This window comes from Stenella coeruleoalba (genome assembly GCF_951394435.1).
Source record: "Stenella coeruleoalba genome assembly, chromosome: 20".
In the NCBI taxonomy this organism is placed as follows: domain Eukaryota; kingdom Metazoa; phylum Chordata; class Mammalia; order Artiodactyla; family Delphinidae; genus Stenella; species Stenella coeruleoalba.
Window position 1 is genome coordinate 19,647,671 of NC_137166.1, and position 18,190 is coordinate 19,665,860.

Below are 18,190 nucleotides of genomic sequence, written 5' to 3' on the forward strand. Positions count from 1 at the left end.
GCAGTGAGATTAGAGGATTTCCCCTTCATATTGCGACTTTCCACTACTTAAACAGGCGCACACTTGCTATCCGCTGCCCTTTGGAATGTGGGTGAGCAGTGGCCGGCGAGAGACTCGGCGTGGGGGCGGTGCGACCGGAAGTCCCGCCCCACCGAAGTGCGCCGGGTATTCTCGGCGGGAAACCAGGTCGGGCGTCGTGCGAGGCGGGCGGCGAGGGAGAAAGGGCGAATCCCAGGGCGCTGCGACTTAAGGGTAAGGGCCACGGCCTCCACTCCCTGCGCGTTTGGGTCCTGCCTCAGCCCCGCCTCGGAACCCGCCCGTCGCCTCCTGTGGAAGGTCTGGGCTGCAGAACGCCCCGCTCTAACCTTCTTAACCGACCCACATGAGGGGATGGGGCGATGAGGCCTTTCTGAGGAGGCGGTTGCCCCGGGCTGAGGCCCGCACAGGGAAAAAGAGAATTGTCACGTACCACTTAGGCGGCTAGAGCCTGGCCGATTGTACTCCAGAATTCTCGGGCTCCTCCCTAGGTGGTTCTGATGTATGAAGTGGGTGGGCGCTGCTGGGGCAGTTGTTTCTCAGATCGGGGGGTGGGAACCTGTGTTCCGCATCACCTGAGGGGGAGGGCACGTTAACGGGACGGACATTCAGACCCACCCGCTGCCCTGCCGGTGAATCGCCCGTGGTGGAGCCGGCCTCGGGTCGCTAACGAGCGGCTACGTCCCTGCAGGAGTTGGAGAACCCTGGTCTAGGAGGGAAGGGCCCGAGGGACCACCTGTGCTCTTCAAAAGGAGTTCCTCCAACTCTTTAGGTGAGCCAGGTCGTGGTGTTAATGAGCGCAAATGGACGAAACAGGGTGGAGTTAGTCTTCTCTCCTGGGAAAGATGTCTATCGGTTACCTGTGGAAACTGGGATGAGGTGATGAGGATGAATGCGGAACGTCTGCTCCAGTCTCCTGAGGCCGGGAGTGTTGATGTTGTAGTGAAATGGCTCCTGGTACCCTCAGCCTGTTTCTGGACCTGATCGACTGTTTTTTCTCAGTCTAAACTATTGTAACAGAAAGTTTACGTTACATTACTTGCATCTTGGCCGTTTCTCCCTTGCCTCTCCTACTTTAGGGGAAAGTTTCCACTTGGTATGAGCCCAAGCTGGGGATCCACTGTCAACAACTTAGTGGTGGCAGATATGGTGGGATTTTCAGCCCTGCCAGCCTTATGCACAGAAAGATGTCATTTATCTTTCAGATATTTTGAGGGTGCTATTTAGATTTCAAAAAGCTTTTCATGTTAACATTTTCTAGGCCACGTAAAAGAGGAATGTTCAGCTCATTTTCTTGCTTAAATTTGAATTTAACAGTAGTGTTTTGGGGAATTGATTGAGCGCAAACTGTAAGTAGGATAGTTTCTTCCTGTTACCAGGAAAAAAAATCCCTTTTTCCCCCTGTGAGAATACAGTAAATAATTTTGAAATCTTGTTCATGGCAGTCTGCATCTATTCACTAAGTTACTGAAAATACTTAATAATATGTTTTATTGGGCAGATGATTTTGTTCTTGGGATTATACTATATTTTAAATATAATTTTATAGTTATCCCTCCCTTAGAAGTCATAACTTGTCCTTTGCTGTGGATGTTTTTAAGCATGTAGCAGGTAAATAGATGACTTGTATTAATGCTACTAGATATTTGGCAAACTTTATCTTATTTTACTGTGCAAAGTAACCATTTATTAGAAAACAGTATAAGAAAGACAGGCAAAGGGGAACAGAAGGTAGTTTGTGTTGTCAGCTTCAATTTAAAACATATCCCTCTTTAAATATGAAAATTATATTAAAAAGCAGAATAGATTGACTAATTAAAATTAAGGAGATAGTCCTTAAACTCCCTCACAAAGCAAAAACCTCCATGTGTGGTACGTCTTTTTTTTTTAACAGGCTGTTTTTTAATCTAGTCTTTTTCCAAATCCTAACCCATTTGCTCAAAGATAATGCAGCCTTTAAAAAAGGATGTAAATTTTCCTGTAAATTTTCATTTATATATAGTATAAATGAAACAGACATATAGTATGTTTGTTTATAATATGTCTCCAAATTATATGTAGGAGGCAGTATAACAAGAGTATAGCCCTTGCCTCAGATTTTCTTGGTTCCCATTCTAGCTCTGGCACTTACTAGCTGTTTGAACTTGAGCAAATTGTTTACTTTCTCCTCATCTATCTTTATCCTTACAGCTCCCTTGTAGGGTTATTGTAAAGACTAAAAAGATAGTATTTATAAGGTTTATAGGGGTTTATAGAGCCTGGTCTATCATTGGGCTTGCTGAACATTAGAAGCTTCTATTATAAAATTCGTGAAAAATGAAAAACAGTGAAATAAAACACCACCAGCTAAAGACAACAAGTGTTAATACGTTGCTCTTTTCCATCAAGTTTTATTTTATGTTTGCCTCTACATAATTGGGGTCATACTGTAGATAAAATTTTGAGTCTTGCTCTTTTGATTACATTGTTTTTGTTGTTTTTTTTTTTTTTTTTTTGGCGGTACACAGGCCTATCACTGTTGTGGCCTCTCCCGTTGCGGAGCACAGGCTCCGGACGCACAGGCTCAGCGGCCATGGCTCACGGACCTACCCGCTCCGCGTAATGTGGGATCCTCCCGGACCGGGGCACGAACCCGCATCCCCCGCATCGGCAGGTGGACTCCCAACCACTGCGCCACCAGGGAAGCCCTTGATTACGTTGTATCATAAGCATTTTTCCATACTGTCAAACATTTCAAGTAAATGTCAATATTCTTGTAACAATATCCTGTCCTGTGGATATACTATGATGTACCTACCCATTCCTTTTTAAATGGAATATTTAGGTTAAAAAAATGACAAAACTAGTAAATATTTGTATATTACTTTATAAAAAATTCTCATATTTATCATTAAATTTTTTGTTTGGGAATTTTCAGTTTGAGAGTTAAAATGAAAGAAAGGATAATTAACTATCTCTCTTTAACCACCCAGTGCTTTAGTAAATAAGAATTTTAGAGTTTTGTGAGTCCTGAATTATAGCTCTAAGAAATTAATTGGACTCTGATGTATTTTTCTAAAAAATCAGTTTAGCATTTTAAAGAATGTGAGAGGCCGTATCAGGGTTGCCAGTTATTTTTAAAATTCATCTAATGAATATAAACAGAGGTTTAAGCTTGAAAATAACCATGAGTTGTTAGAAAAAATTTTAGTATTAAGCTAAGCTTGTGAAGAGAAATGCACATCTAAAGAGTGTGTGCATATTTGTGTTTTAAACCTCTGGTTCATGGAGGAGTGCCCAATCTGAAATCATGGGATAAAAATTTACAGAAAAGAAAATAAGGAAGGAGAACCAGAAGTGGAGCAACTAGATTCAGTCAACCAATCATTCCTGTGTTTGTTTAATAAAATGTGTTGAATGCCTGTAGTACTTGAGTGCGAGGTGCATTTATGTATGTTTTCAAATTTAATTCTTGTAACAACTCTATGAAGTTGGAAATTTATATTTTACAGATGAGGAAACTGAGCCTTAGAGAACTTAAGCATACCTAATACCACACACCTAATAAGTTTCAGATTCAATCTTTGCTCTTCTGGTTTGAGAAAACTATTCTTTTCCTACCCCTTTGCATATATAATTCTGGAATTCTCAAAATTGATTTAAATTGAGAAAATACCTTTATCTTATAGATGAAATATAGGTAAAAGAATGCAGACAAGCATGGAAAGTGAGGACACAAAGAAAATACAAGGTGAGAAATTTATGGATCATATATCTGGAATTTGTTTTATAGTGTATTTGTGAGATATACTGCAGATTATCTGACAGGCTCCAGGAAATAAAAGAATTATTCAGCAATTTACATGAATATTTATTAAGCATCTACTCTGTGCCTGTCACACTGACTTCAGGAAACTGACATTCTAATGGGAGATGGCATGTTGATAATTAGAATATCATATGATAGCTGATTTAATGGAGGTATATATAAGAACAGTGGAAACCTGAGAGGACCACCATCAAATTTCAGAGCTGTCCTCAGAAAAATGGAAATTTAATTCATGGGCATAAAGGAGGTTAACCAGAGAGGAAATATTAAAATAGAAAAGGATGGGGAATAGTATTCCCTAATGGACCCCATCACATCAGGGTTTGACTGAGGAAGAGGACCCTCAAAAAAAGACTGAGAAAAACATTTCAGAAAGGTCAGGAATGTGGTATTTTGGAAATCAGCCTTAGGAGAATGCTTTGAGAAAGATTACCCAAGAGCCTCAGTGTTAAGTATCACAGATGAAGACTGAAGTATCCACTGGATTTTTCATTTAGGAGGTCTTTTGTTTTATTAATAGTAAATTTAATAGATTTCAGCCAGATTGCAGTATATTGAGGTCTGGGTGGGAAATAGTCTGGAGACAGTATGAATAGCTTACTCTTCTTAAAAGCTTGTCTGAAGATATATGGCATTAACTAGAGGGAGGATGTAATGTTAAGGAGTCTTATAAGAGGTAAAGAGATAAGAGAATATGTGAAGAGGGAGTGGGGATTATGGAGAGGGAGAAATTGAAGAAACTGGAAAGACGGGATAATTGCTGGAGATGCTCCTCTCAGATCACTTATCACACTATGGGAATTACTTACATCCTCTTCTGTCTCTATCACCAGATTGTGAGTTCCTTGGAATCAGAATCCCTATCTGATACAGAGTGGATGCATAGTAGACATTCAATAAAGATTTGTTATATGAATATATTTTAAAGAAGGTCATAGGCCTGTAATAGTGCCTTTTGAGTTGTATGCGAGAGAAATACAACTCAAACTAGTTCAAGAAAAAAAAGGAAACGTATCAGTTCATACAACTGGGAAACTCAGAGTTGTGAGGAAATGTTCTCCGAAGGAACCACAAGAAGGAAGAGGGAAATCATTCTGGGCAAGAAAAAAACTATAGTACAGTTGAACCTTGAACAACATGGGTTTGAACTGTGTGGGTCCACTTATATTCAGATTTTTTTTGATAGTACTACATGATCTGAGGTTGGTTGAATATGAGGATGTGGAACCACAAATATGGAGGGCGGATTACAAATTATATGTGGGTTTTCAACTGAGTGGAGGGTCGGTGCCCTTAATCCCCGTGTTGTTCATGGGCCAACTGTAGTTGTAGTCATTGCAGGATCCCAAAACACAGGTGAATGTGTTAACCATGAACAGGATGGGAGCTGGGTCCTGGTGTGATATTGTAGAGGAAGAGGTAAGAATGGGTGTGGCTGCAGATATTTTTGTAGGAATTCTGTGTTGTGGAAAGTGTTCTGGGAATTCTGTGAAGGCCTAACATCTGTGTCTTTTTGACTGAGAGTTTATTATAGCATTTATAACCTGCTTTGCCCAGAGAGCAAGGCCGAGACAGAGATGACAAATAATTAACGGCTTATTCTCTGGAATCAGCCCTAAACAACTGACGGGAGCTGATAGATAAATACTCTTCACACTTTCACTGGGATGACTCTGAGACACATGGCTCTACCCTAGCTCCCAGAGTTTCCTGGTGGGGTTGCTTGTGTCTACCTTCCCTTTCTGTTTCATCTTTTCAAAAAAGTACTTGCACTCAAATTTTTGTTTCATGGTCTACTTCTGGGAGGCCTGAAATTAAAACATGAAGTGGAAGAGAAAGAGATGAGGTTTGAAGAGAGCTGAAGATTTGGAGTAGCCATTGAGGAAAATGGGAGAATCAACAGAAGGGAATTGGAGATGGAGCTGACCATGTGGGGTTGCTGAGTAGAGTTGGGGGGTGTAACCTGGAATGCATACCAAATATCTGCAATGGCATAACTGCTTAATTTTTTTTTCCTTTTAGCAATGCCTAAATTTGAGCTGAAAGAACAGAGAAAAGAAACTGTTTTGAGTCACAATTAGGATTATAAAACATGTTTGGTAGAAGGAGAAGGGGTCCAAGGAATCCTAGCAAGATAATGGTTGAGGTGATAAATCATGGGATCTGGGATGAAGAGGGAAGGAAATGAAACCAAGTCTCTGAGAACATGAGTAAAGGAAGTAGAGATCATAGGGGTCAAAGAGTAAATATAAGAATAAGGAAGTAAGCCAGTTGAAAGAATTAGGAGTAATATTCAGAAAATAAAATAATGGAGTTGAAAATATCAGTGGTAGAGCTGTTCTGACTAATGAATGACAAGGGTCCAGATTTGGCCTCGGAAGTGAATAGCCAAATTTACATACAGTTTGCGACTTGCAAAGGAGAGAGACTGTGTCTTTCCCAGCATCCATATCAATCACCCAAAAGAACTGTGATTGGGGCCACTTCAGTCATTAGGTCAACCAGTAATTAAAAAAATATATACATATACCTACAAATTTATTAAGATGTAATTGACATACCACGTAATTTACGCATTTAAAATATACAGTTCACTTGTTTCCATATATTCACAGTGTTGTACAACCATCACCACAATCAATTTTAGAACATTTTCATCACCCTCAAAGAAACCTGTACCCTTTAGCAGTCACACCCCCCCCACACACACCCCTGTTAACCCTAGACAACCACTAAGCTGTTCTATGTCCCTAAATTTGCCTATTCAGGACATTTTATATAAATGGAATCATATAATATGTGGGCCTTTTTGACTAGCTTCTTTCACTTAGCATAATGTTTTCAAGGATCATCCATGTTGTCTCAGTATCTTCATTCCTCTTTTTTGTGGAATGATTCCATTGAATGGATATATCATATTTTATTTATCCATTCAAGAGTTGATGGACATTTGGGTCTCCACTGTTTGGCTATTATGAATAGCGCTGCTATGAATATCCATGTATAAGTTTTGGGGTAGACATATGTTTTCATTTCTTTTGGGTATATACCCAGGAGTGGAATTGCTGAATCTATGGTAAATTTATGTTTAACCTTTTGAGGAACTGCTAGACTGTTTACCAAAGCAGCTGTACCATTTTACATTCCCACAGCAATGTATAAGGGTTCCAATTTCTCCAAATCTTTGGTCAGAATGTTAGACTATTTTTGATTATAGCCATCCTAGTGGTTGTGAAGTGGTATCTAATTGTGGCTTTAGTTTGTACTTCCCTAAGAACTAATGATATTGAGCATCTTTTCATATACTTATTGACCATTTGTATATGTTCTTTGGAGAAATGTCTATTTAAATCCTTTGCATGCTTTTTAATTGGGTTGTCTTTTACTGTTGAGTTTTAGGAGTTCCTTATGTATTCTGAACACAAGCCCCTTCCTTATTGGATATATCTGATTTGCAGATATTTTCTTTCAGTCTGTGCGTTGTCTTTTTACATTCTTAATGATACCTTTTGAAGCTCAGAAATTTTCAGTTTTAAGTCCAATTTATTGAATTTGCTTTTATTGCTTGTGGTTTTGGTATTGTAAACACTTCAGTTTTTGTTTGCTTGTTTATTTTCTTCAGGAGTTATTGAAGGAGCTAGCTTGCATAGCCTGGAGAAGATAAAAACCCAGTTGTAGTTATCAGTAGGTGCTTTGTCTGGGAAGGGAGGGATTATGATAGGAAATATTAAAGTATGAAAAAGAAGTACAGAAGGAATTAAGAAAAGTACATAAAAAGTTTCTGTGCCTAGAATTGAAAATCACCATGCCCCATCAAAAATCCTCTTTGGCTTGTTATTGATGATGAATGGCTTATTGATATCTGTACAGTCACACTAACCTTCTTATGGTTTCTATTAATGTAGAACATGATCAATAAAAGTTTGCTGTTACTCCAAGACAACTCAGTGATAACCTTTGTACTATGATATTTTACTAACAAATTGAGTCATGAATTATTTCATTGAACCAAATTGCCAGTTGAATTTCTGTCAAGAGGAAGACTAATTGATTCACAATAGATCTTAGTTGTTTTTTTTTTAGTGTGCTTCTCTATATTTTTTTCCTCCTTTCATCCTATATCTTTGAAAACTTTAAATATTAATTCAAGCATTATGTCAAAGTCTATGTATAATTTTATTTAAATCCTTAAAACCAAGACAAGAAATTGTTTAAAGGCTATTGTAAAGAATTTTATAGGGAAATGATTGTCTGTTGTTTCCTTTTAGTTGTAAATAAATATGTTTTTTTTTGTTTTTTTGTTTTTTTTGCGGTACGTGGGCCTCTCACCGCTGCAGCCTCTCCCGCTGCGGAGCACAGGCTCCGGACGCTCAGGCCCAGCGGCCACGGCCCACGGGCCCAGGTGCTCCGCGGCACGCGGGATCCTCCTGGACCGGGGCACAAACCCACGTCCCCCGCATCGGCAGACGGACCCCCAACCACTGTGCCACCAGGGAAGCCCGTAAATAAATATTTAAACTTTGTATTTTGATAAATTTTAACATGTGTATATACCCAGCATTGTGTAAACATCAGCATAATCAGTATAGTGAACATAGCCTCATGTCCCTTTGTAATACCTCCCTTCTATGCCTTCCTGGACCTCCTTTCCCCAAGCAACCACTGATGTGCCTTCCATTACTGTAGACTAGTTTGTGTTTTTTCAGTATGTGGAATTGTACAGTATACTATCGTATACTCTTCTTTGTGTGTAGTTTATTTCACTCAGCATAAGTATTTTGAGATTTATCCATGTGGTTGTATGTATGAATACTTAGTTCCTTTTTATCGCTAAATAGTATTCCATTGTATGGTTATACCACAACTTCTTTATCCATTCATCTGATGATGGACATTTCAGTTGTTTACAATTTTTGGTTATTACATATAATGTCACCATGAACATTTGTGTACAAGTCTTTGTATGTACATATATCTCCTTTTATTTTGAGTAAGTACTTAGGAGTAGAATGACTGCATCAAATTTTAGGTGTATGTTTAACAATTTATGAAACTGCTAAACTTTCAAAGTGGTTGTACTATTTTATGTGTCCACCAGCAGTATATGAGAGTTATAGTTCCTTTGTATCCTTGTCAAAATATGTTGTGGTCAGTCTTTTAAATTTTAGTCATTCTAGTGGGCATGTAATAATGTCTCCTTACGGTTTTAATTTGCATTTTCCTAATGATTAATGATGTTGAGCAGCTTTTCATGTGCTCATTTGCTATCTGTGTATCTTCTTTGTCCAAATCTTTGGCTCATTGTTTTATTGCTCTCGTTGAGTTTTGAAAGGTCTATATGTTTTCTGGATATGTTTTTATCAGATATGTGCTTTACAAGTATTTTCTCCATTTGTGGCTTATCTTCACTTCAGAAAACACTACTTTTATTTTAAAGGTATTTTAAAAATTTATTTATTGTATTTATTTTTGGCTGCATTGAGTCTTTGTTGCTGTGCACGGGCTTTCTCTAGCTGTGGGGAGTCGGGGCTACTTTTCATTGCAGTGCGTGGGCTTCTCATTGTGGTGGCTTCTCTTGTTGCAGAGCATGGGCTCTAGGCGCCCAGGCTTCAGGAGTTGTGGCTCGCGGGCTCTGGAGAGCAGGCTCAGTAGTTGTGGTGCACGGGCTTCGTTGCTTCGTGGCATGTGGGATCTTCCTGAGCCAGGGATTGAACCCGTGTCCCCTGCATTGGCAGGCGGATTCCTAACCACTGTGCCACCAGGGAAGCCCCTAATATAGTGTATTTTCATTTTCATTCAGTTCATTCTAAATAGCAGATATTTAAACCAATGTGGCTTTAATTAAAGAGAATAATATTTGGATTTTCTTTTCATATATTTCATGCAAAGGGAAAATCAAATAATTATAAGAAGTTCATTTCAAGTTATATTATCTAAGGAACATCTTTCTTTTACATATCTTTATTGCTTATTAGATTTTTTAAAAATTTTATTTATTTATTTGTTTTTTGCTGTGTTGGGTCTTCGTTTCTGTGCGTGGGCTTTCTCTAGTTTCAGTGAGCGTGGGCCGCTCTTCATTGCAGTGCGCAGGCCTCTCACTGTCGCGGCCTCTCTTGTTGCAGAGCACAAGCTCCATATGCGCAGGCTCAGTAGTTGTGTCTCATGGGCCTAGTTGCTCCGCGGCATGTGGGATCTTCCCAGACTAGGGCTCGAACCCGTGTCCCCTGCAATGGCAGGCAGATTCTCAACCACTGCGCCACCAGGGAAGCCCCTGCTTATTAGATTTTAAAAAGTAATACATATTATTTAAAAAGCAAATACAAAGATATGTATTTAGAGTGTGAAATTTAAATGGTTAAATTTTGAAAGGAAATGTTTGGTTTAAAATAATGAAATTTTTGTTCTTTAGGAATGAAGACTGACCTGAACTTATTATTGGAGTGTCTGAAGTATCAAATGGACAATGCTTTTTCGCAAAAGGACGCTCTGGTCACTATTCATTCAATTTGCCAACAAAACAGTAAGACATGATAGTGAATTTTTATTTGTGATTCTAGTTGTTTAGTATTGTGATATATGAAATATGCATAGTTCTTTCTCTTCTACTCAGTTATTTTACATATTATGTTACTGGGTTCATGTGATTTATTGTCCTTAAAATAATAATTACAATAAATATTCTTCTTTGTTTTGTCTGCACACTCTACAGGTAATGCAGGTCTTTATTTTCGGGAAATTGGTGGTTTGATGTTTGTAAAAGATCTTGCAAAGTCAAGTGAACATAGTATGGTAAAAGAAGCAGCATTATATACATTAGGAGCTGTTGCAGAACAAAATGGTAAAATAAGAAAACTTTATTTCACTATCCTTTAATCATTGTGTTATACTTCAACAAACTACTAAAAAATAATTTTAGAATTCAATTCCTTTTTTACATGTCTGGATAGTTTTTTCCAGGTATTTTATTTAAATTAATGCATACCAAAGATTTTATTTATCTTATTAACTAATGAGGGAACGAGTGAAATGTTACAACTGTTTCAAAAGTAATGGCAAAAAACAATACTATAGGCATTTGGGAAAGCTGAAATTTAGGAATAGGCACATAACTGGTCAGTGTCTGCAGGTTAAAAATCAATTATGTTCTACCAGTCGAAATGTTTTGCATTTCTGTGGACAAGAATAACTTGCATTAATATCAGTTTTCTACAATTTACAGAGTTATAAAATAGCCCAAAGACAGTAAAAGACAAATAATCTAGAAGGGTGTGCTAGACAGGACATTCAGTAATTGTTATCATCCATTTCAAAATCTTTCACAATTTTTCTTGCCATTAGTTGGAAACATTTTTTTTACTTTGTCTTTTACTATGCTTTTTTTTTGCCATATGAATGTTTTTTATTTTTATAAAAATAAAAATTCATTATTCTTTCTCTTTTTTGCTTTTGGATTTTGAATCATAAGAAAATTTTCCATACTCCCAGATTACAGGGGAATCCACCCATGTTTTCTTTTGGTACTTGTATGATTTTATTTTTTAGTTATACATGTTTTATTCTTTTTGAATTTTCCTGGGATATGATGTGGTGAAGGTTCCAGTTTTATCTTTTTTTTAATATGGCAATCCAGCTATCCCAACACTTCTTATTAAAAGTAGATCTTTTTCACATTGATTTGAGATGCTACCATTATCACTTAATGAGTCTATTTCTAGTTTTTCTATTCTGTTCATTATCTATATATCCAGGTACTTGAATCAAAATATGAAGATAACTTACAGCCATCTTACATGTGGATAAATATGCTTTCTGTATGGCCAACAAAAACATGTTTCTGTAGCATACCTGAAATGAGGTTAAATCTAAACTATTAGTTTGTCAAATAACTTTATATTCTTATATTTTCAACCGTTAAATATTTCTTCACCACTTGTTGAGAACCAAGCTGTGTGCTAGGCATTGGGGATAAATAAGACATTGCCTTTGCCTTTGAGAGTGTCTAAAAGCTATTCTAGACACTGGATATATGTGTTCAAATTATTTTTTAAAAATTCTGCTTATTGCATGATTATCACCAAAAAGCCTCTCCTGTCGTGTAGGTATCATTTTTGTCTTTGGGAAAGATATTTTTATATCTAGAAAAGTCTTTAAAAATACCACAAGTATCATTTGTCCTTCTTTTCTAAAGCAGGTTTCTGAATTTTCTTAAATTTTTCTTTGGCTATGTTTTGTTACTTATCGTCAATTTTTTGGTCATGTTTTATTTTAAATTTTTGTTCAGTTAGGCTTTTATTGGAAATTCTGTGAGATTGCAATACATGTTTAGAACCTAGTCAACTACTTCTGATTAAAATATTGCTTCTTTGGTCTGTTAATTGAGTAAGCACATAAGTTTGTCAGAATTTGTTTTATGACTAATAAATGTCAGTGAAATGAGAATTGGTTGAGAATTGTCCATATGGCAATTTTATATTTTGTTCAGCATATTTTAAAACTTGTCTGTGCTAATACATAGAAATTAAAATTATATTTTCATATTTCAGTTTACTGTCAGCAGACTTTGTGCACTTCAGAATTGTTTGAAGACTTAACTTGGTTCTTATCTAACAATGATTCAAACACAAATTTGAAAAGAATGTCTGTCTATGTTATTTTGGTTCTAGTTTCAAATAATAGTAAGTACATTCTCTTATGTTATGGAAATATTTTTAAAATAATAAATTGGAACAGTCATTATTAGTCCTTTTATTCTAGTCTTTATGTCAGTACCTTTTTTAATCTTACTAACTTCTGAGAACTACAGCTTTAAAGAAAAGAGAATTAATAGCATGCATTTAATTGTTTGATATTTATTAATTTAGTATTTTAAAAAATACTAAAGTGATTTGCATTATTTAATTAACATTGAAAAGAAACAGCTTTAAAAGCAAAAGGGGAGCGTTTAATGAATTAGTTTGGTTGATTTTCCACTGAATTGGCCATTTAATTATCATTGTATTTAAGGTCATTTTATCAGTCAGCAATGGTGTTAAATTTCATGTATCTCTTGACGAAAGTTTTACTTTGTTTTTGTTGTTTTAGTTTTTATTTTGGAACAATCTTAGATTTACAGAAAAGTTGCAAGGGTAGTGTATAGAGTGTTCCTGTATACCTATTGCCCAGGCTAAGGTTATTTTATTAACATTGCTTATTTAAATCTTCAAATTGTTAGAAATATTATATGCATTTTAAATGCTTCTAGATTTTATTTTTTCTATTTTTATGTTTTGAATTAATTTTTTTTCTATTTTGGAACATATTTTGGTATTGTAACACAGAACCATGCAAAATAAGTGTTTTGCAATTTTTAGAGGAAATTTGAATACTATCATTCTCTAAACGTAAGTAATGTATTTTCCGTAATAATCTTGATTACAGATTTTTACCTACTGTAATTCTCTATTGTACTTTATAATACTTTAAAGTGACTGAAAGTTATTTATTAAAAATACTACTGGGCTTCCCTGGTGGTGCAGTGGTTGAGAGTCCGCCTGCCGATGCAGGGGACACGGGTTCGTACGCCGGTCCGGGAAGATCCCACATGCCGCGGAGCGGCTGGGCCCGTGAGCCATGGCCGCTGGGCCTGCGCGTCCGGAGCCTGTTGCTCTGCAATGGGAGAGGCCACAACAGTGAGAGGCCCGCGTACCGCAAAAAAAAAAAAAAAAAAAAAAAGCTACTTAAAAAAATACTACTTAAATGTTGTTCTCCATTTCTACAAAATTATTTTCTAAACAGAAGTCATATTCATGTAATATATGGCTATTTTTTTAAGGGACTGGACAGACGCTTGTGAGAGAAACAGGTTGTATTTCAGTTCTATCACAGTTGTTCAAGTAAGTAAATATACATTTCTTGTTATTAATTATTGATTTCTTAAGACCTTAACACATTTGTATTAATTACTTCCTTTTCTATTTAACCTAATAGGACAGTCCTTTCAAAATATGAGTTGAATTTGTCAGATGAAAATGTTTTCCAGAGTTATCAGTTGTGGTCTTCAGTGTGTAGTACTCTGTGTGTCTGTGTCAACAATCCTCAAAATGGTAATTATCTCAAATATTTACATATAAAAATAAAGATAAAAACAAATAAAAAACTGATATTTTCCAAGTATATTAAAATATGATTGCCTTTTTCTCCTTTCAGATGAAAATCAAATGCTTTGCTCTTCACTTTTTCCACATGCTAATGACTGGCTAATAAATTGCACGAAACCTGAGATAATTCGCCCTATTTGCTCATTTATTGGACTCACTCTTGCAAATAACAGTAAGTATTCATTATTCTCTAGGTTATACTTTAAAAAACATATTTTAAAGCATAACAAAAACCTATTGAATTAATGAATTCCAGTAAGTTGTGTCATTTTGGATCCATTTATACTATTGTATAAGTTAAAATCTTATACATAGAAAATCTTAAAAATAGATGTTGTTAAGAAGATATGGGAAGATGGTGGTGGCAGCATAGTTTTGAGTCTTCCCATATATCCTCACAAAACAGAACACCTACACAGCAAAACTGTAAAAACCCACAGAGAGTGTTCTCTGACCACATAGAATTAAATTAGAAATTAATAAAAGTAAAACATCTAGAAAAGTCCCTAATATCTAGAAATTAAGCAACACAGTACTAAAAAAACCCACATCAAAATAAAAATACAAACCTATGAATCACAAATCATAAAGGAAATTAGAAATGTTTTTAACTTAATGGTAATGAAAACACAAAATTAAACAGTGGGATGCTGCAAAATCAGTGTTTAGATGGAAATTTATAGCAATAAGGCTTGCATAGGAAAGAAGGAAGGTCTCAAATCAATTATATTAGTTTCCACCTAAGAAACTAGAAGTCAGAGCAAGTTAAACTCAAAGTAAGCATAACAAAGGAAATAACAAAGAGAAGATTAGCAATCAATGAAATAGAAAAAGAACAGAGTAATCAATTAAACCAAAAGCTAGTTCTTTGAAAAGATCACTAAAATGGATCCTTTACCCAGACTAACCACGAAATAGAAGGCCCAAATTATAAGAGATGAGAGATGACATCTCTATATCTTAACAGATATTAACAGGATAACAAAGGAATAGTAGAAACAACCTTATGCCATTAAATTTGATAACTTAAATGAACTGGACAAATTCTTTGAAAGACACAAACTACAAAAGCTCACTCAAGAAGAAATAGATAACCTGAATATTCCTATATCTAATAGTGAAATTGAATTTGTAGTTTAAAACCTTAACACAGGAAATTCCAGGTCATAAAGGCTTCACTGGGGCTTCCCTGGTGGCACAGTGGTTAAGAATCCGCCTACCAGTGCAGGGGACATGGGTTTGAGGCCTGGTCCGGGAGGATCCCACATGCTTCAGAGCAACGAAGCCCGTGCGCCACAACTGCTGAAGCCTGTGCTCTAGAGCCCACGAGCCACAACTATGAGCCTGCAAGCCACAACTATGAGCCCACATGCCACAGCTACTGAAGCCCACGTGCCTAGAACTTGTGCTCCACAACAAGAGAAGCCACCACAATGAGAAACCCGTGCACTGCAACGAAGAGTAGCCCCAACTCGCCACAACTAGAGAAAGCCTGCACGCAGCAACAAAGACCAAACGCAGCCAAAAATAAATAAAAGAAAAGAAAAAAGGCTTCACTGGTGCATTCTACCAAACATTTAAGGAAAAAAAATTCTACATAAATTATTCCAGGAAATACAAGTAGAAGAAACACTTCCCAGCAAACTTTTAAGGGCAGCATTATTTCCACACTAAATCTTGAAAAAGACATTACAAGAAAACTGTAGCCCAATATCCTTTATGATCATAGATGCAAACATCCATAACAAAATATTAACAAATCAATCCAGCAATATATAGAAAGGATAATATATTCTGACCAAGTGGCATTCACTTTAGGCATGCAAGATTGGTTTAACATTAGGAAATTCACAATATACATAGACTAGAAAAGAAAAACTATATGATCTCCAAAGATGCAGGAAAAGCTTTTCACATAATTCAACATACATTCATGACAGAAGATTTTGGTAAGCCAGGAATAGAAGGGAACTTCCTCAATGTGATGAAGGGCTTCTACAAAGTACTACAGCTAACATACTTAAATGGTGAAAGACTTAATGCTTTCCCCCTAAGATTGTAAAAAAGACAAGGATGGCCACTCTCATTATTTGACTGGACATCCAAGTCAGTGCAGTAAGGCACAAAAATGAAATAAAAGGCATAGAGATTGAAAAGGAAGAAGAAAATATAGTATTTATTCATAGATGACATGATTGTCCGAAGAATCTACAAAAAGCTACAGAGCTAATAAGCGATTTTAGCAAGGTTGCAGGATACAAGGTCATATACAGAAATACTAGCAACACTTGGGAACTTAAAGTAACTGCCATTTACAATAATATTAAAAAAACAAAATACTTAGGGGTACATTTAATGATTTCATCTGCTATATCTATATGCTGAAAACTATAAAACATTGCTGAGATAGAACTTTAAATTAATGGGAGAGATATCATATTCATGGATTGTAAGATTCAATATTGTTATACTGTCACTTCTCAAATTCACCTCTAGATTCTTGGCACTCCCCATCAAAATCTCAACGGGCTTTTCTGCAGAAATTGACAAGCTGATTCTAAAATTTACATGGAAATGCAAAGGGGCTAGGATAGTCAAAATTATTTTGAAAAAGGACAAAATTGTAGGGTTTATATTACCTGATTTCAATACTTACTATACAGTAATCAAGAGTGTAGCATTGGTGTAAGTGTAGACATAGATCAATGGAAAAAGTAGAGAACCTAGAAATAGACATATATATATGATTGATTTTCTACGAATGTTGATTTTCTATAAAGGTGCCACAGTAACTCTGTGTTGGAAAAGGTAGAAACAAATGGTGCTGGAAAAAGTACTTATCTATCTGTGAAATATGAAGCTCAACCCTTACCTTACACAGTATACACAAATTAACTTGAAATGATCCCTACACCTTAATGTAAGAACTAAAACTATAAAACATCTAGACAAAAACATACCTTTATAATTTGGGAGTAGACAGATTTCTTAGGACACAAAAAGCATGAGCCACTAAAGAAAAGATTATAAATCGGACTGCACTGAAATTAAAATCTTTTACTCTTCAAAAGATCCTGTTAAGGTGAAAAGGCAAGCCATAGGGTGGGAGAAAATATTTGTGAAATGTACATCTGATAAAGAACTTGTACCCAGGAAAACCCCAAGGAGGTAGCCCTATACACCCACTAGCATGGCTAAAAGTAGAAAGGCTAGTGATATTAAATAGTGATGAGGATGTGGAACAACTAGAACCTTCTCACACGTTCCTGGTGTGTATCTATATTCAGATGTTTAAAGCAAATAGTCATGTTTCACATGCAAAGGAACATATCTCTATAATTTCAAAAATTGAAATCTATTTCCATGGTGCTTTGACATTTCCTCTTTCTTTAAGTACCAACTTAGATGAGTAACACTGCTGTGTCCTATTTATAGGACCTTATTACTCTCAGCAAACTGACATGAAATAGATTAGAGGTAATTTGAAATATTCAGTGTACAGGTGTAGACTAGGATGTTCTTCTGCTTATAAGCCTGAATTTTCATTACATAGACTATAAATGAAAATCTTTGTGGTAACATAGTGCCCAATTTCATCTAAGAATTTTAAGATACTTCCTTTTTTAAAGATTTTTTTAATGAAAATACTTTGTAGTAAAGAAGCCTATTTTGGAGTCTCCATAATATTGAAAATGTTTGCTTATCCTTAAATAACATTTCCTAACAGTTCTGTTCTGATGTAGAAATTTTTGAACATGATTTTTTTAGATTAAGATTTTTGTGTTTTATTGAACAATACAAAAAGTAATTTTTGTGTTTAAATCATCCTGGCTCAATTTGTGGTACTAGGGTAGACTGGGAAGAAGGTTTGTGACAGAATTATAATCACTAGCCCATATATCCATTTGATATATGCCCATTGCTGGGATAGGGGCTGTTGAATTCACAGACCTGTGGGGTACTTTGCCATCAGAATCATTTCCTACAGGGGAACAAAAGACTAAATGCTTTTTAAAAATGTATCTGTCATCCAATCTTTGCTTGGAATAGTTGTTATGACTCTCAACAATATGTTATACTTTTATGCTCCAAGAAGTAAAAGAATTAGGCTTAAATAAGATGGATGAAATATGTGGTTTTTCTGAAACAGTTAATTTTCTCTGCCCTTTGTTGATTCAGATTTGAGGAATGAGTTATGTTGGAATTCAGA

General features: G+C 36.0%; 1 protein-coding gene across 11 annotated transcripts in view; it reads left to right on the plus strand.

The window, feature by feature from the left end:
• The first annotated feature begins 180 nt into the window (after positions 1–180).
• Positions 181–18,190, plus strand: part of TERB1 (telomere repeat binding bouquet formation protein 1) — a 46,455-nt gene continuing 28,445 nt past the window's right edge. For 4 of the 11 annotated variants that reach the window (XM_079907951.1, XM_079907956.1, XM_079907957.1 and 1 more), the window contains exons 1-7: positions 7,933–8,345; positions 10,262–10,364; positions 10,554–10,682; positions 12,388–12,519; positions 13,656–13,716; positions 13,811–13,926; positions 14,030–14,152. In XM_079907951.1, the coding sequence (XP_079764077.1) occupies positions 8,088–8,345; positions 10,262–10,364; positions 10,554–10,682; positions 12,388–12,519; positions 13,656–13,716; positions 13,811–13,926; positions 14,030–14,152 (922 nt within the window). In that variant the 5' untranslated portion in view covers positions 7,933–8,087. Of the gene's footprint in view, positions 253–286; positions 809–2,543; positions 2,715–3,702; positions 3,767–7,932; positions 8,346–8,940; positions 9,282–10,253; positions 10,365–10,553; positions 10,683–12,387; positions 12,520–13,655; positions 13,717–13,810; positions 13,927–14,029; positions 14,153–18,190 lie in introns of those variants that run through there. The other 7 variants (XM_079907954.1, XM_079907955.1, XM_079907959.1 and 4 more) reach the window with 7 other exon arrangements.